Consider the following 23,367-nt stretch of genomic DNA (forward strand, 5'->3'; position numbering starts at 1 on the left):
GGCTTTCGACGACCAAAAATCGCTCGTTAGTATTGAACATGCGTACTAAGGCTGCGTTCAGCGACGATGATGCGTAGGTACCTAAGCGTCTTCATACTAGGGCATTCTCAGAATTTGGGTCCCCCCAATTAGCGTAAGTGGTTAACAAAAATTAACTAACTCTCTGTCAGTTTTGTGACAACAATTAAGCATAAAAATCTGTCTAAAAATTTACTTTTCTCACATTGTGAATGTAGATTATCGTTTAAAGTTTATGTAATTGACACAACAACAATATTTTTATTGAAATTTCATGCTTAATTATCGTCACAAAACTGACAGTGAGTTAATTTTTGTTAACAACTTATGCTAATTGGGGGGTCCCAAATTCTGAAAATGCCCACTAACGAGCGATTTTTGGTCGGCTAGAGCCGATTCCGCGTCGATACGTTTGGGGAAACCTTTTTTCTCGCACATTTAAATTAGGCCCAATGTTGCACCATACATGTATGTATGTACTATTTTCATTTAATAAAAAAAAATATGCTCATATATGTAAGGTAATTAAATATTATTTATAAGGCTAAAACCTGCCTTAATTTCTGCGCTCACCGCTCGAGCAATAAAATAATAAAAACGTAAGTATATTTCTTTTTTTTTTCGCTTGATATGAACAAGTATCTACCTGCAAAATGATATGGTTTTTTACACACGTTTTTAAAATGTTCACGGTATTATCGAATCGATTGAACAAATAACATTTTTTTTCTCTGTTTCTGTTAATGCTTTGATGTATTTTCTTTTCCTCGTTCATTCGTTTCACAATTCCTGTAAGTCGTAATAAACATTGACTCGATGACATACTCCTGGACTGTAAACACCTTATTTAAATTACTTTGAAATAAATAAAGTTTATGACCATATACCAATCTTTAGGCTCTCACTCGTTTCACTTATGTTAGGCTTAACTATAATTATATTAATTATTTTGTTTATATGCGGTGGTTTATTTTTGTCCATCATCTTACTTTTACGTACAAAAACAATACACTTTTGAGTTATTATTGGACTTTGGCTTAATTATCAAAATTGTAACATTTGAATTAAAATCTTAGGTTGCATTAAAGGGCTAATTAGATAACTTCAACGCTTCTCCATATTTTATTTGTTGTTCTTTTCGTACGAGATTTTAAGCTTTCCGAGTAAGTTTCAGATAACATGGCAAGCGAGGCTGGCTCGAGGATAGAGCCAAGTTCTCGCGAGGAAAGGATTGGATTGGATAAGGATGGAGACTATGTGTACAGTCGAGGGGAAGGGCTGTCACATAGATATAATGATAATGATGGAATGCCCGGGGATAAGGGCGAAGGAAAGGATGATGGATTGAGTGGATGTGCGTCTAGCTCGAGGATAGAGCGGATGCTACAAGGACATGATATGACACAACGGAGGAGCCGCTCGCGGCATCGATTTGACGATCACAACAACGAGGAAGAGTACAGGAGGAGGAGGAAAAGGAGAACAAGGAGGAAGAGAAGTTATTCGTCATCTGGATCTTCTGGTGCATCGCCAGTACTACCTGCCAAAAGGACTCGAGGGGATACAAGTAAGGGAAGTGATCCTAATGTTATGTTAGACAAATTTTTGAATATTCTTGATAATTTCAAACGTTCGGATAAGCCCAAATTAACTTTCAACACGAATGTCGTGCCTGAATTTGACCCAAGTTCTAAGGAGCAGACTATTCTCACTTGGCTAACGAAAGTGGAAGAGTGTGCACAGATTTATGGATGGGAGGATAAGGAGATAATCCACTATTCGTTACCCAAGCTGACAGGTCTAGCTAAAACATGGTATCAAGGCTTATCCACGTTGTTATTTTCTTGGACTGAATGGAAACAGAAGTTAATAGAATCATTTCCTTATCGTGAGGACTACGCTGAACTATTGACGGAAATGTTAGCTAAGAAAGTCAAATACGGTGAGTCGTTTGAGCACTACTATTACGGGAAAGTAAATTTGCTCAACCGCTGTAAAATTTATAGCAAGCATGCCGTTGATTGCCTTCTTAATGGCGTAGAGGATCGCACCGTGAAAGTTAGTGCTCAAGCGGCTCAATTTAAGGAACCTGAGGAAGTACTTAAATATTTTAGGACCATAAAGGCTGGCCAAGCTCGTGACAACAATAATACAGCTATCAAAATAAATAACAATGAACGTAACACCACAATTACCAATAACCGTCTAACAGGGACTAATAAAATAAATTCTAGCAGTTCAAATATACGGTGCTTCAATTGTGACGAGATTGGCCACCCTAGCTTCAAATGTGAGAAACCTTTATTGACTTGTACGGTTTGCCATAAGTTAGGGCATCAGGCTTCAAACTGTTATAGGACTAATAACACGAATGTTAAGGATAACCCTGAGGCTAATGACAAAAATGACTCAACTCAACAAGCAGGTCCTTAAAGTGAATTTCTGCTGTAAATATAGAGGTACAAGGGGTAGAAGAAACTAACATTGAGGCTTATGATGTGGAAGATGCTGTAATAATTTAATTTATAGCCTGTAATCTTGGTCCAAAATGTATAATCGTAAATTCTAAGACAGTAAATATAATAATTTATGATTGTTTGTGTAAGGGACTATAAATTTGTAGATGTAAGATTTTAGCAAGGCATTTAGTAACAAAATTGATTTAATTATGTCTCAATTTTTGTTGTTGTATATTTATTTAATGATTATTTTTCTATGGATCTAGAATTAATTTGTTAGATGTTGTGATACTTACTAGACATAAGTAACTAATTATATTTTTGCAAGTAAATGCGTCTATGCCACTAATTTACTTAATAACGTCTCGATGTTGTTGATATATTTAATCATTTTCAAACAATAGCGAAGGGACTCGCTATGTGTAGGACGGCCGAGCTGTAAGGTAATTAAATATTATTTTAATTTAAAAACGATATTGCTTCGGAATTTCCATATTTAAATCACTAATTAATACTATTTTATTAAGTATAAGAAACAGTCGATTGACTGTTTGGACAAGTCACGTGGTCTGTCACGCGACTTGTCCAAACGGATCGATTGAGGGGGGAGTTTGGCGGGAACGGCCGGCTATAAAACACAAGCGAGTACCTGAGTAATTCATTCTGTTACGAGCATTTAAACGAGACGGACCTCTGGAGTCATTGTAATTGGATGGAAATAATTGTAAATATTGTTCTGTGGGAATTGGAAAATACATGTTGGTATTAAATTGATGTGATGTTTTTGTCCTGGCCTAATGATCCCTTCATATAGGTACCTACAACAACATATTTTCTATTGGATATAGATCACATAGATTCCTCTTAAAAAAAGTATGAAGCACAAGATAATATCACAAAGAAAATTTTAATAATGTCAAATTAAATACAACACCAAACATAATAAAATAACATACAACAAAACTCAAACAATATAATTATGTACAGTCATTAGATCACAGACGATATATTATTTTAAGTTTAAACTAGCTTTTACCCGCGGCTTCGCCCACGTACTAAATTTATTCTTATTCAAACGTATATAATAATTAAGATTTTCATTTGGATCCGTAGGTTTCTCTGTAGGTACATTTGTCTGCGATTATTTCGATTACACATAATACTATTGTTTTTAAAGAAATGCTTGCAATGATTGTACAAATGTTACACATCGACCACAGCGTAGGTAGTAGGTATGAGTAGGTATGTATTCTATATACGCTGGGGAAACCTTTATAAACAACCCACATAGCCGTATTTCGACACTAATGGTCGGTGAGTAAAAAGTACTTTCTTGAATTATCCCTTACAACAACGATCCCTTCCCACTGAGCCGCCTGCTTTTTACACTGCCTAGATACCGATTGCCGACCGATTATCCATATCCCTCTAACGATACCCATATTATCCCTATCCCTGTCCCTGTCCCTGTCGCTGTCCCTGTCCCTGTCCCTGACCCTGTCCCTGTCCCTGTCCCTGTCGCTGTCCCTGTCCCTGTCCCTGTCCCTATCCCTACCCTTATCCCTGTCCCGGCCCGTCCCGGCCCGTCCCGTCTCGTCCCGTCCCGCCCCGCCCCACCCCGTCCCTGTCCCTGTCAAATGTTAGGCAGTGAATTTAAAATAAAAACCTTTCTTAGTGCTCTTCTAATTTGAAATCTCTTGAACCAGAAGTAAACATAAAAAAGAAATCCATATGGCTATTTTTGATGTTTAAACCCCATTGCACCACAACAAAGGAAAAGGTATTTCACTTCCGCCTGGTTAGATTTTAAAAGCGTTGTCATTATCGTGATGAGCAACCCAAAAAACCATAAAAACGACCCATATTGGTTTTTTGACTATCACCCTCTTTTCACCCTTTTAGGGGTAAAATTTAAAAAAAACCTGAAACATGTATTTAGTCATATGTCTTTAGGAATCCTCCTGTAAAGTTTCGAATAAAACAGTCAAACTAATCTTGTTTCCCCATACAAACTTTGAACCCCCATTTCACCCCCTTAGGAGGTGAATTTTGAAAAATCCTTTCTTATTGCTCCTCTACATTATATAAGGAACCTACGTGCCAAATTTGAAATCTCTAGGACCAGCGGTTTCGGCTGTGCGTTGATATGTCAGTCAGTCAGCCAGTCAGTTTCTTCTTTTATATATTTAGATTTAGAATGTTCGGGAAAGTTCTTATATTTTCTAGAATGTTCTAGAACGTCCCAAAACGTGTAAAACTTAATGTTGTTAATTAGAATGTTCTAAAAATTTCTGAAATGATCTAGAAAAGTCCAGGATGTGTGTAAATGTTTTAATCGATATGGAATGTTCTAGAAAGCTCTGAATACTTCTGGATTAATGTAGAAATTTCTGTAATATGTAAAACTTATTAAGTTTAACACATTTTGGAACGTTCTAGAACATTCTAGAAAATATTAGAACTTTCCAGAACATTCTATATCAACTACATTAAGTTTAACACATTTTGGAACGTTCTAGAACATTCCAAATCAACTACATTCAGTTTTACACATTTTGGAACGTTCTAGACCATTCTAGAAAATATCAGAACTTTCCAGAACATTCTATATCAACTACATTCAGTTTTGCACATTTTGAAACGTTCTAGATCATTCTAAAAAATATCAGAACTTTCCAGAACATTCCATTCAGTTTTGCACATTTTGGAACGTTCTAGATCATTCTAGAAAATATTAGTACTTTCCGGAACATTCTATATCAATTATATTCAGTTTTACATATTTTGGAACGTTCTAGAACATTCTATATAAAAAAACATTCAGTTTTACACATTTTGGAACGTTTTAGATCATTCTAGAAAATATCAGAAACTTTCCAGAACATTCTATATCAACTACATTCAGTTTTGCAGATTTTGGAACGTTCTAGATTATTCTAGAAAATATTAGAACTTTCTAGAACATTCCAGATCGATTGAAACATTTACACAAATTCTGGACTTTTCTAGATCATTCCAGAAATTTTTAGAACTTTCCAGAAGTACAGATGTATAAGTACAGATGCACTTACCCACATTTTTTATATTGCCTGACACATTTAAAATTATATTGCGTGATACAGAAGTACAGATGTGCAGTATAGAAGAAGGACAGATATATATTTTTTTAACATTTTCGCCACCCACAGCCACCCGCTTCCACCCACCGCGACCAAACTCCCTTACTTTCATCTAGAGACCAAGGGGTATTCACCACGCCAACGGGGGGTTGATTGGAATTGATGGTGATAGAGAAAACCCCGGACATACGTACATTAGCGTTAGCATTTTATATATATATAGATAGATGTAATCCAGCTGGTGTATTTAGGTACATATAAATAATTACGACCGTTACCTTAGTAGCAACCCACACAGGCGACGCATGTCTTAAGACGCGGAACGGACGTCAGCACCGCGTCGCTTGAGTGTAATTTAGAAAATGTCTCCTTAGTACATTTTGTATAGGAAGGACGCGCAAGGGACGCGTCGCCTGGGGGCGCGTCTTACGTCCTTACCTATACAAAATGTACTGAGGAGACGTTTTTTAAATTACATTCCGGCGGCGTGGCGCTGATGTCCGTTCTGCGTCTCAGGACATGCGTCGCCTGTGTGTGGATGGTCCCTTGTTTATTTTTTCTCTAACATAAATTAAATAAAATTATCATAAATTAAATAAAACTGCTATTTATTTTCAATAAAAAATAACCTCCAAATGTCTCTAGTGTGATCACTGATAAACACTACCGCGTCTGTGCGTCCCTATGGCACTTAAAATAGTGCGAAAAGACTGACTGACGTGATACGCTTTATTATGTGACGCTGCTTGTCCGCCTAAATACACATATTACAAGCGCCATTAATACATATCAAATTGGGTTCCTTATTAAGTACCTAAATACCCAAATTAATAATTTCTTTAAAACGAGAAAAACAATCAAAGTGCCATACTAGTTAGTTGTCATAAATAAACAAACGAATACATCCTAATTATGACGGTCTTCAACCGTTTATCATTGACTAAACATTACATAGGTACTTATTGCACAAACACTTATGGCACTGGTCCCACCGCGAGCTAGTAAACTATGAGCTATCGGCTATAAAAACGAACAAAAGATAAGTACTCCCGTCTCCCGTGCAAATAAAAGAGACGCGGCGATATTGGATGTTCACCGCTGGGCGAGTAACTTACCTTACTAGCTCGCGGTGGGACCAGTGCCTATATGAGGAGTGTCTTTTCAAAAGGGCTTATTTCCACTTTGAACTTTTTTTGGGAAATCGAGAAAAACATAATTCCACGGTATTGATTTTGAAATTAATGTTTAATTTGCAAAATTGTAATATTGTAAGTTGACGTTAATGCTATGATTACATCAAACGTAACATGTGTACCTAAATAAATATTTAATTACCATATTTATGTTTTTGAGAATTAAGCACTTTTGATGCGAACTTTTGGGAATTAAGCCCCTTTGTTGTGGCCTTGTAGCGTAAATGTAATTATTTTAAAATAGTTTTATTTTATTTTTGGATTTTGTATTAAGTTAGTTGATATCAATGTTGTTGTACTACATACATTGGTTTACCCACATAAATAATCATTACACATTCTTCAAAATTTGTTCTAAACTTTGATGTTACTCTTTTTTTTAAAGATCAAGGCGAGACTTTTTGAGCTTTAATCTCAAAACAACACGTAATTTTCTATACTAAGAAAAACTGCATTCATAGTTTAAAAAAAAGATAAAATGGAAATAAGCCCTTTTGAAAAGACACTCCTCATATCATCTCACTAATAAAATTTCACCCAAACCAGCGCCTTACGCATACATTTTCTTTAACTCTCGTCTCAAAATCTTTCCCGTATTCGTCTTTGGTATATCATTTACGAAGACTACCTCTTCTATCTTCTTGTAGGGTGCCACCTTCTCTGCCACGAAGCCTTGCAGTTCCTCTTCTGAGAGTTTGAACCCGCGTTTAGGTATGACAAATGCTCTTGGTGCTTCGCCGTAGAATTCATGAGGGATGCCAATGACCGCTGCATCAGCTACGGCAGGGTGAGATCGCAGGATGCCTTCTAATTCTGCTGGCATTACCTGGAGACCTTTAACCTGGAATTTGATAATGTGGTAGCAGTGAGACGATGAATATTAAAAGAATAAGAGGTCATAGGTATTTTTTCTATAGCACCTCCATTTAAAGGGGTACCTACGTCTGGAGACTATTATTTTGTTAAACTTCTAAGCAGTCCAAACAAAGTTACTAAGTCAAAACTTGAGTTCTAAGCACAAACAAAACTAGTGCTCTATACCTTCTTATTACTTGGCTTGCAAATACATCATTGAGACTTTTAATCAATAAAATAGGCAAAATAAAGGATATAACGACAGAGTCAAAATCGTTGAATCATCGACATATTTATCGATGTACCGAAATATCTGTTGATAAGTTACCAATTTCATTCAAGTAGGTAAATTAAAATGTATGATGTTGCCAAATTATCAAGTAAAATACAATAACAACTCAGGTTAAACCCGTTTTTTTATGAATAACCTTGAAAAGTATAGATAACAATATGACATGTTTGGTCTACGTTAATTTTATGGAGGAAAACGTGACTGGGCAAAGGTTCGTTTTATATAGTAGGATTAGTGGGTAATACTTAGACTTGCTTTCTAGGCGCATGAGGGCGTCATTACTTAAAGATCAGGGTGCGTAGCCGAATGGCACAAACGCTCACGAAACGAGACGCTCGCAGGTAGATATCTATTTCTATCGCTCGTGAGTATTGGCGTGACAGAGCCAGGCTACCTTTCGCGGCGTTTCGTTTTCGTTTCGCGTCGCGAAAATGCCATTCGGCTAGACATCAATGCGTGCGTAGCCGAATGCACAAACGCTCACGAAACGAAACGCTCGTAGATATCTATCTCTATCGCTCTTGCGTATTGGCGCGACAGAGCGAGACTACCTTTCGCGTCGTTTCGTTTTCGTTTCGAGTCGTAGAAATGCCATTCGGCTACTGGGCCTGTGGTTTCTATATCAAAAACATAATAAAAAACCTTAATAAGTTCCTTGATTCTGTCCGTGACGTAAAGCCCTTCATTCTTGTCGTAGTAGCCCAAGTCGCCGGTCTTGTAAAAGCCGTCCTCTGTCAAACTGTCTGCAGTTGCTTGTTCATTCTTGTGATATCCCTTCATGACTACGGGTCCTCGTATGTACATTTCTCCTGGCTGAAAAACGAGTTCCATGACACTGTTTGGTTTCTTTAATTACTGCAGAGCAGTAGAAGTTTGTGAACCAAAGATACTAGAAGGAACCAGAATAGACCGTAACTTTCAATTACCAGTGGCCAATGACCATAATTATTTAAACTGAAAGAAAAAGACCTTCTGGAAGGATAGGACCTTCTGGAATATCGGTCTGACCAAACAGAAGCCTGTTACTCGTTGCTTCCGGTCAGTATAAGGCCGATAGTCCACTATCATATGTTTATCATAGAAATAATGATCATAGGCAACATGCCATCCTTTCTCTTCACGTTGGAGAAAAAGGGAGGCATACAGAATTACAGACCGATGATCATATTTCTGTGATAAACATATGATACATCGGCCTAAGTAACTAAACATCTGTTCCTTTAAGGACCAGTTGCATTAACCACATTTGACAGACACATCATCATCACGCAGCAGAGGTCTATGGATTTTCCCATACAAACAAATTTAATTAATGCTTTAACGGTGACAGACAGACGGTTTGGTGCTACTGGCCTTAGGGCCAAAGAACTTGGTACAATTATATTTTTTTACAAATGTTTGTCTCAAACGAAATAATAATATACTGTAGGTACTTACTTTCCCAGCTGGAACCGGGTTCCCAGTCAAGGGATCAACGAACTTCATTTCAATGTTGGACATTAGCACCCCGCTGGCGGCGAAGTCTGGGGTACTACCGATCAGACTTGCCGTAGTCAATGAGGTCATCTCCGTTGCTCCGTATCCCTGCCCGAATGCTAGGTTACCCTGTCAATATTTGAGGTAGTTTAGCAAAGCAAGCAGTGAAAATACTGTAGAAACGGTAGCCTTGTCGAGTTCTTAAATTTGCCCCTTTCTCTGCTTTCGTTACTCATTATTACTTCGCGATTGTCGTCGTTGAATTGGTCATCTTTAATCCTATGCCATGTGTTTTATTAATTTGTTGATTGTTTTTTTTCTTACTTTAGCGCATTCATTTCTGGTCTTATACTTAGTTCGCATGGAATTATGACTAAGAAAAATATAGTACAGCGAACATGCCCAAAGATGATAACAACGAATAAGGTACAGCGGGCCAAATCTCGACTGGGGGGCAATTGTAACTAATCCATTTTTTCCATTATTACACTATGATGTTGAGTTTTACATGTATCCACTGAACACACCTACCATATATCACTACACTCCACACACTATTTAATAATGCAAACATTGCAAAACATGGAAAATATGGACCAGTTACATTTGCCCCCCAGTCGAGAATTGCCGCGCTGTACCTTACCATATGCTGGAATGAAGAAAGAGACAAACAAGAAATAATTGATTAAAGAAGCGAGATATTTTGGAAAAGGATTTGAATATCAAAATAAGAATTAAAAAAAAATGCTGATAAGTTTCCAAGACACTTACGTTACTTTTATCCATCACCAATTGGACATCAGAGGCGGACAACGGAGCGGCGCCGCTTGTGATTCGTCTTACATGCTTCAAATGATCTTTGGTCACATCTGGATGTTTGCCTAATAAGACAGCTGGAAATAGTGGGAATTAAAGATCTTATTTAATGTACTTAGCGTAATATCACATACCTAATTGAAGCAATATGAAAATGGTTCAGCTATTGGGACAAAATTATTTTAGTTGTGTTGTTTTCGCCCTCGAAAAATGAGAATGCTGTGAATCACTATCAACAGCACACATTTAATGGAAAATAAAGGCGTGACAGAGTAGACTTTTTTATGTCACGCATGTATTTTCGACAATAACGATAAGTAGGTATTTCGAGCCACTTTTCTGTGAAATGATTTCTTTGTTTACCTACTAAGTATGAGGATAAGGATACATAATTATATTTTACTCACCAATAGGAGGTACTATGTACAGGAGACTGGCCTTTTGATTTTTAAGAATATCTAAGAATAATCCAGTAGAAAACGTAGTCATGGTTATAAGTTTGCACCCTTTCGATAGATGCCCGAGTAGATTAATAACCAGCCCATAGATGTGGAAGAATGGCAATATACACGGAACTACATCTTGGAACGAATCTGAAAGTAGAAACGATAATACTCCACTTAACTAACTCAGAAGAGATACTATATGTCCGTCCCGGGTTCGAATCCCGCTAAAGGCATTTATTTGTGTGATGAGCACAGCAGATATTTGTTCCTGAGTCATGGATGTTTTCTATGTATGTATGTATATGAGTATTTGTATATATCGTTGTCTGAGTACCCACAACACAAAAGGCTTCTTCTTGAGCTTACCGTAGAACGTCAATCGGCGTAAAAATGTCCTATAATATTTATTTATTTATATCTATCACCAGTATCACCTACCGGTCAAAAACTACAATAATTATGAATGTCGACCTGAACAACGGTTGTAAGTTGTAAGTTAATACTGATGTTACTGCAATTGTATCATTTACAACTTACCAGTTGCAAGCATTGGATAGCAATTTCTTTCCTCGTCCATAATTTCTATAGCTGCAATAACATTTCTGTGAGTGATCTCCACTCCCTTCGGCATACCAGTGGTCCCACTCGAAAATGGAATGACGGCTACATCATCAGGCTTGCGTTTTTCAACTTTTTCCAAAAGAGCATTATCAATTTCACCATTTTCTGCCACTTCTCTGAATCTGGTCGTTCCATTTGGTATTGGTGTTTCTGAACTATCTTTTATTATAATTTTCATATCTAGATTAGCATTCTGCATTGCTTTTATTATTGTATCGTAGCATTGTGAAGTCGTCACTATTAATTTCGGACTGGTTAAAGATAACTGATGTGTGAGTTCTACTGCAATAAAAAATAAAATCTTACCTATAATACTTGTTGATACCCCTAAACCCCTATTCTTCTGGGAAATAATATGTATTAACATTAATGCCTAATTACGTACAGTTGCATATATAAGTTTATCTACATCCATACATATAGGTATGTAGTAAATCTACAATTAGTCTGAATTCAGGTAGGAGGTATCAACTATTATGATTAACTGTCAGTTCACTTTTTAAACGTTCGATATTTGAAACGAAAAATGACTGATCGATGAATTCCATCATCGCAAATATGATTATTTCTTTGTAACAGAATGTTAAAAATTTAAATGTGATAAGACTATCAACTGTAGATATTTCTTAATATAGGCAAATATACTTAGGTAATTCGCTTCTATAAGCATTGTAACAGTTATAACTTTTGATATGGATGTAGATTTTTTTAATTAATGAAAATATCCTAACCTCTAATATTGTCTTCGGTTACCGCGATAGTTAGGGCCCATTTAGACGGTACGAGAACTCGCATACGAGTTTTATTATATTGCGGTATTTGATGGCTGTGCCAAATTGTATGTCACCTCAACAGCGCGCAATGTAACTAAAATCGCATGCGAGTTCGCACGCCGTCTAAATCAGGCCTACCCATGAAATAAAACTATGGAATATAATCCGTTCCAAAGTTTTCTTTCATAATGATAATAAATCTCTCTCTTTTAAAAGCAAGTTGCGTAAGCACTTATTTGCAAACATTCGAAATTAAAGTCTACTTGATGTCTCGCACTAGGTACATTTATTTATTTATGTATGTGTATTTTATTTATATATTTGTATTATACTAATATATATGTAGGTTTATTTATTGTATTTGTGTATGTTTATTTTATAATAGTAGGTATCGACTTGTATTTAATCATTACAATCTCATACAGGCTCTATAATATTGTGCACCAAACTATAACTATCTCTGTTTTGCCCAATGGTTGACTGGTAGAGAATGCCTTAAGGCGTTAAGTCCGCCATTTGTACTTTTTATTGATAATTTGTGCAATAAAGTTTAAATAAATAAATAAATAAATAAATAATATTTGTCAGAACTTGACGCATAGGTATAGTTGAATTTGCGCAGCTCATGTGTGGTGATTTGATAACGTGACATGTATTAACGAACGGATATAAGCTGGTAATAAAAGTCGATATTAAACAATAAAGATTATCTACTCGTTTCTACTATCGTATCACACTTTGGATTAAAAATCATAATCACTTTTTCAATGACAGTTTTAAGTTTGACGTGTCTGTCTGTCTGTCTAGACGTCTGTCTGTCTGTGCCATCGTAGCTCCCGAAGGGATGAACCGATTTAGATTTAGTTTTTTTTGTCTGAAAGCTGAGTTAGTCGGGAGTGTTCCTAGCCATGTTTCATGAAAATCGGTCTAGGTCTGCTATGTCGCGGTCGGGGGTTTTTTCCAAATTTTAATTTTTGTTAACTATTTACAAATAATTGGTTAATTATTATTATTGGGTAATTGGTTAATTATTTTTTAACAGAGTAATGGTAAATTTTTTTGAATATTGTATAACTGGCTTTATTAATAGTGTGTGAACCTGCCTTAGAAATCTATATTATTTGTGGTCATGGTTCGTTAATATTTCTTGTAAGTGGGTAGCTTTTGCACATTTTAATTTTTCCTCAGTCACCCGTTGACCACGAACGCTGTAAAGAGTTCGAAACGTCGGGATGTATTTTAAATTCATTATACGCGATTTAATCCGTTTCCATAGTTTTATTTCATGAGTAACTATCGCGGTAACCGAAGACAATATTAATATTAAACAATTTTTTATTGTTTCATAACCAAACCCACAATTGCGGGGTTTACCCGACTAAAAATAGGTACCTATTTATTGACCACTTTCAATCAAAGTACCTATATAAAAAACACTGCAATATGTAGCTGTAACTGAAACTAGACATTTATTGTTCCATTGCCGAGATGTTATTGTTTGGGCTATTCAAATAGATAAAACGAAATGGTTCAATAATATTATTATCGTTTAGCAACAATTATTTATATGAATAATCCGAACATAACATATCCGTTTCTATGACTTTACTGACCTCTATGTTTATTTAATAACTCTCTTCGCCTTTCAAAAGCTACAGATAAGATATAAACTAATTGCATTCATATCCCAATTAATTAGCTGAGCATTTTCAGAATTTGCGACCCTCAAATTAGCGTAAGTTGTTAACAAAAATTAACTCACTGTCAGGTTTGTGACGATAATTAAGCATGAAATTTCAATAAAAATATTGTTTTTGTGTTAATTACATAAACTTTAAGCGATAATCTACATTTAGAATGTGAAAAAAGTAAATTTTTAGTCAGATTTTATGCTTAATTGTCGTCACAAAACTGACAGCGAGTTAATTTTTGTTAATAACTTACGCTAATTGGGGGGACCCAAATTCGGAAAATGCCCAGCTGAGCTACAAATGACCTGCAAAATCAAGATTCACAAGATTGTCACGATGAGTGAAGGACAGACAAAGAAAGAATAGCAAAAAATCCTTACATTCTTTATAAATAGGGTTGATAGTCGTCATGGTACAGCCAGCCTGTACGATCCCCAAAGCGGTCACCACAAACTCCGGGCAGTTGGGTAGCATTATAGCCACGGTGTCGCCTGGCTTCAAGCCAAGCTTCTTCAGGAGAGATGTCGCGAAAATGGCCGTGTTGCGCTGAAGCTGCTCGTACGTGTACGATTTTTTTGTCTCGGCACATTCCTGAAACAAAAGACGTACCTAATTTAAAATGTAATGTAGGTACTATTAGTTTGTTTTTTCTACACATTGTGGGAAATTACCGATACATATTCTTCGCGGACATAATTAATTTTTCGCATTACCTGACCCCCTTATTCCCAGAACCCTTCTACAATGGAAACCCACATAGTAATTTCTCACAAAGATAGACAACAGTCACAAATGTTGCAATTTTAGTTATAATCTACATGAAAGACAATAGCGTGTATATTCAACAGAAAAGTGGACAATCGTTTTCTAAATGATACCTATTGAGCTTGTATTGTACTTTTTTGTACGTATGGCATTTTCTTAAGATCGAAATTCAAACAAGACAGTATTATAACTTGTGACTTCTTGCCAATGTTTGACCTCAACTCGAAAGACAATTTATGTCCCGAGTCAGCATTGTTCATAAATCGTCAACTTTCGGTCACTTTAGTCAGTATTATTTAAAGTACTTCGCCATATTTAACCACAAGGTCCACGAACGCTTTTTTGCCGGTTCTGTCGCTTTGACCCCTTTTCCATTTTAAATTACATACATAAGCTTATGCCTGTATTCCCAAAAAATGTAGGTAATTAAGGGGTTAAAAGAAAAAATAAATAGTGATACTGCTATTCCATCACCCACACCACAGTTAACAGCGTTTGAGTTTGACATGGTCGAAAAGGTTAGAAATCGTAAACTTGGCTTGGTTTAGCAAAACCTGCTTACAAAGGCCTTGTTTACTGTCAATTTGCCAAGGTTAGTAAACGTCATGTTATCATCTAAAAATGCGTAATAGGGGGCTTGGCCTTGACGTGTCCTGAGTCCTGACGTAACATAAACGTGTAGGTACGGTCGAGGTCACAAATATCTTTTCACCACACCAACTGGTAACGACTTACTTTGCTATTCGAAAACAGATAGCAAAATTGCATTTTATCCACAAGAGTGCAAAGTAATTTCATACAAATTTTAACTTGATGTCTTAAACTGGCTGGTAGAATTTACCTATATTTGATGATTTTGAATTTTTAAAAGTAAGAGCGAATCGACTAGCATGGTATGGACATGTAATGCGGAGGGATGAAAGGCATGTGACGAGAAAGGTATTACGAATGAATGTGGAAGGTGGTGGAAGTAACGGGAGGGGAAAACCGAAGAAGAGGTGGATGGACTGTGTGAGACATGATATGGAACTAAAACAAGTTAATGATGAGATGACGAGTGACAGAGATGTATGGAAGAGAAAGACATGCTGCGCCGACCCCAAGTGACTGGGATAAGGGCAAGAGAATGATGATGATGATTTTGAATCATAAATATTGAATAAATTGATGGATTTGATTTAGTTTATGTTTTATAGTCAATATTTTGTTCGTACCTATTGGTGGTAAAAAAAAATTGTGTTTCACTCGGTGGCAAAGTTTGTTTAACCTTTGTGCCTTGAAACCCTCGAAACGCTCAAGATTCCACTTTTTGAACCACTCGCTACGCTCTCGGTTCAATATTATTTACTTTGTTTATTCGGTAAATATTCGGCAATGCAACCGAATTATTCGGCCGAATACAAACATTGAAAAACTTGCCGAATATGCCGTATACCGAATATTTACCGAATATTCGGCCCATCTCTACTGTGTATAGGTACTTTGTAGTTTGTTGCTCATCCTTGAAAATTAGATAAGGTAAAATATACCCAAATTATATGTTTAGGTAGGCAATTGACATTCGGCAGAGGTCAAGCCCATGGATCGCTAATCGCAATATTAACTTCCTAGTTATTTTTTTAAATGTTTAGCTGTAAATCTAAACATAAACGAGCATTTCTTTTTTTTTTTTTTTTGCCACTTTTATGAAGTGTGATATTTTTGAAAAAAAAAATATGCTATTACTACTCAGAATTACTAGCCTTTTCAATCCTAGTAGTTAAAAAAATTGTCCCATACGATTTTTTCTTATTTTGTTACCATTTTCCGTACATGTTGTATGGGGTAACAAAAGAGTAAAAAGAAATGTATGGAAATTCTGGGACACTTTTTGTCTCCCAGTGAGATTGAAAGTACGAGCTCGTGATTCTGAGTACAATTGACCTAAAATTCCCTAAAACAGTAAAAAAAAAATATTGGCAAAAAAAAAAGAAATGCTCAAACAAAGCCGTGACTTTAAGTTAAGCCGTGAATTTGGTATAGGTACTTAGGTAGTTCTTCTTCTGACTAATTAGAGCTCGGCTAAGGTAACTTTGCATCGACGACCTCTAAACTATTCTATCAATAACCATACAAGAAATAAAGCCGGCCAAGAGCGTGTCGGGCCAAGCGCAGTGTAGGGTTCCGTAGCACCGTAAATCGTAATAAATTACATATGTACGTACCTACTGTTATTGCGAAGATCTTTGCTGATAATTAGATATTTACAGTTTTATTTATATACAATAATTATGTTTTTGTTATCTCCTGTTTATCATCATAAATAATGAAGCTTCCTCACGATTTAAGCATACGAGAATTATTTATACATATTAACACACATTATACATTACACGTTAAAAATGCCTTTAATACCATTGAGCGTGATGTCCTGTTAGCTGAGGTCAGGGAAAAGCTACCCTCTTTGTATCCATATCTTTTTCAGGTGTATGCGTCCCCCTCCAATCTTTTTTTTAATGGGTCCCTCATATCTTCCCAGGTCGGTGCCCAGCAGGGAGACCCACTTGGTCCCCTTGTCTTCAGCCTCACTATTCATAAAGCTATATCGGCGCTTAAATCCCCGTTGAATATTTGGTACTTAGATGACGGTACCCTTGGGGGCAGGCCTGAAGTGGTAGAACAGGATCTTATCACTCTGCTTCCACGTTTTCGAGAACTGGGACTTGAGTTGAACTCTAATAAGTGCGAGTTATTTCCCTGCGGTGCCAATTCTCGGCTTTCTTCCTCGTTTAATGAATTTCTTCCCGGGCTTAAGGAGCTTTCATCCCGAAATTTTCATCTTCTTGGATCGCCTATCTTCCCTGAGGGCATACCTGAAGCCTTTGAGATACATACGTAGGCAGCTTCTCCTGACCGCCAGGGCAAGGCTAAAACAACTATCTGCACACGTATCTCTTGTGTTGTTGCGGGTATGTTTTGCCGTTCCCAAGTTGACCTACTTTTTGCGCACCGTACCGACTTGGCTTTTCCCCGCAGATTTAGATGCCTTTGATATGGTATTAAGGGAGTTATTAGAGCTTTTGTTGAATGTTTTCCTTGATCCATATCAATGGGATTTGGCCTCGCTTCCCATTCGGACTGGTGGTCTAGGTGTTCGGCGCGCGCGTGACGTAAGCCTACCTGCCTTCTTGGCGTCGGCAGCGGGAGTAGGCTGCCTCGTCACTCAAATTTTATCCTCGAATGGTGACGAGATAGCCATACCTTATGCTGCGGATGCTTTGGCGGCGTGGTCGGTTAAATTCTCAACCCGGTTACGCCTCCGCCGGAGTTAGTGGCCCGGCATCGCCAGCGATCTTGGGACGATGTGGGAGTGAAGCGGATTTTCAATGGCTTACTGGAGAATGCGGTGGGTGTGGACAAGGCAAGGCTCAACGCATTGTCTAAACCAGAGTCCGGCGCGTGGCTTCAGGCTCTTCCTTCTCCCTATGTGGGTACCCTCCTTGACAATGACTCGATGCGGGTGGCCGTGGCTCTCCGCCTGGGCTGCAGTGTATGTGAACCCCATGTATGCATCTGCGGTTCCATGGTGGAGAGAGACGGTCATCACGCATTGAGTTGCTGTCGGTGTGCAGGGAGGCACCCTCGTCATCACGCCCTAAACGATATCGTACGGAGGGCGTTGGTCTCGGCGAATACACCGTGCGTGCTGGAGCCACCAGGTCTCAGCCGATCGGTCGGGAAGAGGCCCGACGGGTTAACCTTGGTCCCTTGGGAGAGGGGCAGATGCCTGTTGTGGGATGCCACGTGCGTCAACACTTTTGCTGCTTCCCACCTTAGCCGCACCGTGCGTTCGGCGGGGGCGGCGGCTGAAGCGGCGGCGGCTCGAAAGCGGGAAAAATACGCGGTCCTGTCCAATTATATTTTTGTCCCTCTTGCCGTAGAAACCACTGGCTGTTGGTGCGCAGAGGCCAAAACCTTTATTAGAGAATTGGGCGGGAGGCTGAGCGAGCGTGGTCACGACCCCCGCTCCGGGTCGTTCCTGTTGCAATGGTTGTCCATCGCGGTTCAACGTGGCAACGCGGCGAGCGTGATGGGCTCCTTTGCAGCGGGAGGGACTCGGAGTGGATTTAGTGAGTAGTTTATTTCTAATTTTATTTGTAATTATTAATTTATTTATTTGTATAAACTGTTGTCCATTGCCATCCAACGCGGCAATGCGGCAAGTTTAATGGGCACCTTTGCACCCGGTACAGCTCGCGGAGGTCTTTTTTATTAGTTGATAATTATATTTTAATTGTTTAAGATTGTACATACTAGTCACTTTTTATTTATTGAATAAATTTATGTTTTTATTTATTTAGTTATTTGTATATATAGTATAAGTCTTAATTGTATTTTTAATTGGTCCGAAATAAACATTTTTTTTGTTTTTAGGGTTCCGTACCTCAAAAGGAAAAAACGGAACCCTTATAGGATCACTTTGTTGTCCGTCTGTCCGTCCGTCCGTCCGTCTGTCAAGACCCTTTTTCTCAGGAACGCGTGGAGGTATGAAGCTGAAATTTATATCAATTACTCAGGTCTACTTTCCCTTGAAGCTGTGAAAAAATCAAACTTCTAAGCCAACGCAATCAAAAGATACAGCCGTTTATGCCGCAAATTTTCGACACTTGCAAGGGAATCAAAACCTACAGGGTGCTTCCCGTGAACTCAGAATCTTGAAATTTGGTACGAAGCAACGTCTTATAGCATAGATAAAGGAAAAATTACGAAAACCATAAATTTTTAGTTACATCACATAATATATTTTTTTTAAATAATTTTAACCTTACTACCCATTTTTTTGCAATAAAAATACCATAGTTATGACTCGATTGTCGTAATGAACGAACTTTGTAAACCTTGCAGGTTTGTACGGAACCCTCGGTGCGCGAGTCCGACTCGCACTTGGCCGGTTTTTTATTTTTTTTTATTATTTTATTTTTATATTAATATAACTTTATTCTTATCCACAACACAACATACAAAGGCTTAATAGACAATAAAAAAAGATTTTTTCACCACACCAACTGTTAAAGGCTTACTTTACTATTCGAAAACAAATAGCAAAATTGCATTTTATCCACAAGAGATCAAAGTAATTTCATACAAATTTTAACTTGATGTTTTAAGCGATAGAATTTACCTATAAATGATGATTTTGAATCATAAATATTGAATAGATTGATGGATTTGATTTAGTTTGATGTTTTATAGTCAGTATTTTGTTCGTATTGCAGTGGTGAAAAACTTTGTGTTTCACTCGGTGGCAAAGTTTGTTTAACCTTCGTGCCTTGAAACCCTCGCAACGCTCAAGATTCCACTTTTTGAACCACTCGCTATGCTCGCGGTTCAATATTGGAATCTTTCGCTCGCTCGGGTATCAATATTGGCACGTGCGGTTAAACAAATACTTTGCCCCCTTGTAAAACAAATAACTATTTTTCTCAAAACCCTGTATCTTTTTTTTCCAAAATCTGTACGAGTAAACGCCAATACTTAATACATTTCACAAAATTTACTTGAAACCAAGACAAGGGTCGTCTTTTAAGCCATTGTAGCGTAAGCGTAGCAGCACGATTGAAGTTTGATGTTTTCAGTTTATACAAATAAACAACTTTATCAAAATGATTATTTATACAAAGGATTGAATATTGATACTGATAACTTAAGTACCTAAAACATAATAAATAATAAAATAAAAGTAGGTAACTTAAATTATAAATATTACCTAAGTACTTACACACACAAAAAAAAACACCCCATCCAGCTGTTCCGCCTGCGACATAGTGCCAATTACGCTGGCAGCGTTTCCTCGCTGTATTGCTAGGGCAATGGTACATTCCAGTGCATTCCAGTGTCGGTTCACATTATTCCAGTAGCATTCCAGTACTGGATTGGATTGCTGGACTGGAATGCTACTGGAATAATGTGAACCGGGCTTACGCAAGAGAAAAAAAATACTTTTGCCTAGTTGCTACTTGCTATCTTTTATCTCCTATGACTAAAACCAAGATTTAGCGCAAGTAAATAGACTCCAGTTAATACGTAAGCGACTGCTATCTGACTTTTTCAACCTAGACCGGAAAAAACTAGGGCTTTATATGGCTTACTTCGGTTTCTTAGAGTTGTTTTCCTTCACCGAATAGCGACTGGGTATAGTAAAGTACGAAACACGTTGGTAGGTAAATTATTAAAGTTTACCTACTTTACGACACCGGTACCTATTTAGTTCGACAGAAATTACCTATACGTGTACTTGAATGGCGCCTCAACATTTATCTTTGCCGCCTTTTTATTTAGTGACAGGATTTCAATGACTGTCTTTATTAGGGTTCCGTACCAAAAAGGTACAAAATAAACCCTTAAGGTTAGTGCGTCTTCACATTATCCGATCCGATATCGGACGACCGACATCCCATACATTTAAGCCGCCATCTTTGATTTTTGCCGTTTATAAATATGATATGATAAAATATCAGGCCGTCCCTATTATATTTGTAAGGTCGATAGGGACGGCCTAATGTTTTATCATTTATCGCGCGACCATCCGATAGATGGCGCTATACCTATACTTCTAGTTAAGTCTTTAAAGTTATTACCTATGAGAAACATGATTATTGTAATTATTGAAAGTTTGTCCAGATACGGAACCCTCGGTAGGCGAGTCCGACTTGCACTTGACCGGTTTTTTTCTCACATGCAAAAACACGTAACAAATTCAATCTTGTTGAATTGTATTAAGTAGCTACACACGATTTTGCTAATTATACGTACCTACAAATAACATTTAAATTACACTAAATACGCATTACTTATTACATTATTACCTACCTACGCACTAATTCATTCAGAAGAATTCGTAAGCAATAGACATAACGAATACCAACTTATCAAATAAGCTACATGTGCAGGTAATGGATCCGTAATAAAATCTACTCCGCGATATATTTTCGAAAAAGCATCGCACTTTATCGAGATCATTACTTAATTTTTTTTTTTGGGTTGTTATAATTACGGACGATATATTTGTTAATCGTATAAAAATCGTCCTTTGTTAGAATAATGAAACTTACCAAAGCAATAAACTTTTTAAATCCCGCGGACTCCACCCAAACTCTATCCAACAGTTTCATGTCAGGAATTTTCTTTTCCGGCAGAAAGGACTTTATAATAAAATCTTCGTCTTTCTTCAAAGACGTGCTGACAGAGAGTTTCCTTTGCCATTTTATTTTTTTTAATTCACTGGATATTAGTTTACGCGCTAGGCCGTTCATTGTGCGAGCGATTTTCTTTGCGATTCGCGTACGACTGATCTAAATGAGCGTGTTTCGTCAACCGGTGTTAGTTTGTTTTATTGTTGTTAGGGACATGTGTATAGGAAGGACTGCCTATTGCCACATTTTAAATAGACCTAGGTATTCTATGATAACTTTGAACAGGCTTGGAAGGAACGAAGTTATTTAATAATTTAAATTAAAATCATAAGTATTCAAATAAGTAAATAAATTGTGAGAAATTCGACTTGCCGAAACTGTCGTTTCGTGTTGATTCCGATGATATGGCTAAAATGGCAAGTTGTCAGGAAATAGGTACATTGTACCAGGTGAATAACCTGTCAAATTTGAACGATACCTCCCCCCCCTTGGGGCATGGGCTGGACACACACTTTGACCACTTGTGACGCAGCCGCACTGAGTGACGCAGCCGCACCTACCTATCTCCATTTTCTAGTCTTTATTACTTATTTGTCTCCAATATCGTGTGTTTCCTACGTAGTTCAGTGATAATAAGGCAATAAACCATGTCGAAATAATAAAAACACTTTCTTATATCGGGCACTATGGTTGTATTGTTTTCGTGATAGATTAGTCAAAGTACTTTGATCACACTTTATACCTAGGAGGTATAAGTACTTAGCAGTAGTCTTATCCATAGGTATACATACTAATACCAAGGATTATTTATATATAGGATTCACAATCTTCATACTAAGAATCGTACCTCCATGTTTTAGCGCCACCTATTAAATACTATCATAACTACATTCTATAATGGAATGCAAAACTTTGACTGACAGGCCCCATAGATCTTCAGTTTTCTTAAATTCAGTGATCTAAAAGTCTTAAGAACTATGTTCGGAGTGACATACGAAAATTTTGAAGAATTCTGTAGGTACATTCCGCTACATTTCTCTTCAAAATTTATTCAGCGACATCTGGCGACGAATTAAGAGACTTAGTTGTTTCTACCGGTATATTCGAAAAAAACTGCTCAAAATGATATGCCACTTCACGGTCGGAACTTACTAAAGTGTCACCAATTTGTAGGTTGTAGTGCGGATCTTTCATTTTACGTTTCCCAGTTTCATTGCCGATCACCTGCCAGGCAGTTTTGACTTTATCACTAGAATTTAGGATCTTTTTGGACAAGTGAATAGCTTTCGCGGCGACACACATCATCTTAAAAGATTTTGAAAAATTACTAACATGCTCCAGAAATTCCGGTCTTTTATCAGTGGCTTTTAAATCATATAAGTCGTAGAGTTGGCGTCTTGTCTTATGAATATCCGGCGTAGCCCAGTCGCTAAATTTAGTCTTGGTCCTGCTTTTTACTTTCTTTTTAGTGAAACAGACATCAAATTCATTTTTAATGCAGTTAAATAACTAAAATAACTCAGAACTCAAACAATTGGGGTTTTCTTGCGTACACGAAAGGCAACATAATCGTTTAGTAACATTACGATTAAATAAATCTAGAAGCCTTTGAGAGATTGGCCTACATAAAGTATCTTCCCCCTTCTTAGAACTTCTACACTCCTTTTTGCT

General features: G+C 37.3%; 1 protein-coding gene and 1 long non-coding RNA gene across 3 annotated transcripts; one reads left to right on the top strand and one right to left on the bottom strand.

The window, feature by feature from the left end:
* Positions 1-301: 301 nt before the first annotated feature.
* On the top strand, positions 302-3,425 carry LOC125235188. Its single transcript, XR_007178056.1, has 2 exons — positions 302-539; positions 2,921-3,425. It is a non-coding gene; the product is annotated as an uncharacterized LOC125235188 (long non-coding RNA).
* A 3,751-nt stretch (positions 3,426-7,176) lies between these two features.
* On the bottom strand, positions 7,177-21,861 carry LOC125235182 (4-coumarate--CoA ligase 1-like). Of its 2 annotated transcripts, none has more exons than XM_048141645.1 (8): positions 21,616-21,861; positions 14,140-14,350; positions 11,212-11,577; positions 10,636-10,821; positions 10,184-10,305; positions 9,374-9,541; positions 8,579-8,749; positions 7,177-7,630 (listed from the first exon to the last, which is right to left on the bottom strand). In XM_048141645.1, exons 1-8 carry the CDS (start codon positions 21,814-21,816, stop codon positions 7,340-7,342), a joined length of 1,716 nt encoding a protein of 571 aa, XP_047997602.1. In that variant the 5' UTR covers positions 21,817-21,861; the 3' UTR covers positions 7,177-7,339. The 2 variants fall into 2 exon arrangements, with proteins under 2 accessions (XP_047997602.1, XP_047997603.1); XM_048141646.1 differs by lacking the exon at positions 21,616-21,861 and adding an exon at positions 20,283-20,342.
* Between the last annotated feature and the right edge of the window lie 1,506 nt (positions 21,862-23,367).

Source organism: Leguminivora glycinivorella, chromosome 17 (genome assembly GCF_023078275.1).
Source record: "Leguminivora glycinivorella isolate SPB_JAAS2020 chromosome 17, LegGlyc_1.1, whole genome shotgun sequence".
Classification (NCBI taxonomy): Eukaryota; Metazoa; Arthropoda; class Insecta; order Lepidoptera; family Tortricidae; genus Leguminivora; species Leguminivora glycinivorella.

Bases quoted from the DNA above. Each gene is read 5' to 3' on its own strand.
- LOC125235182 (XM_048141645.1), bottom strand. From the start codon at position 21,816: ATGAACGGCCTAGCGCGTAAACTAATATCCAGTGAATTAAAAAAAATA. The intron at 14,351-21,615 runs GTAAGTTTCATT...CTTTTGTTTCAG, and splicing joins TTAAAAAGTTTATTGCTTTG to GAATGTGCCGAGACAAAAAA. The intron at 9,542-10,183 runs GTAAGTGTCTTG...AAATATTGACAG, and splicing joins TGGTGATGGATAAAAGTAAC to GGTAACCTAGCATTCGGGCA.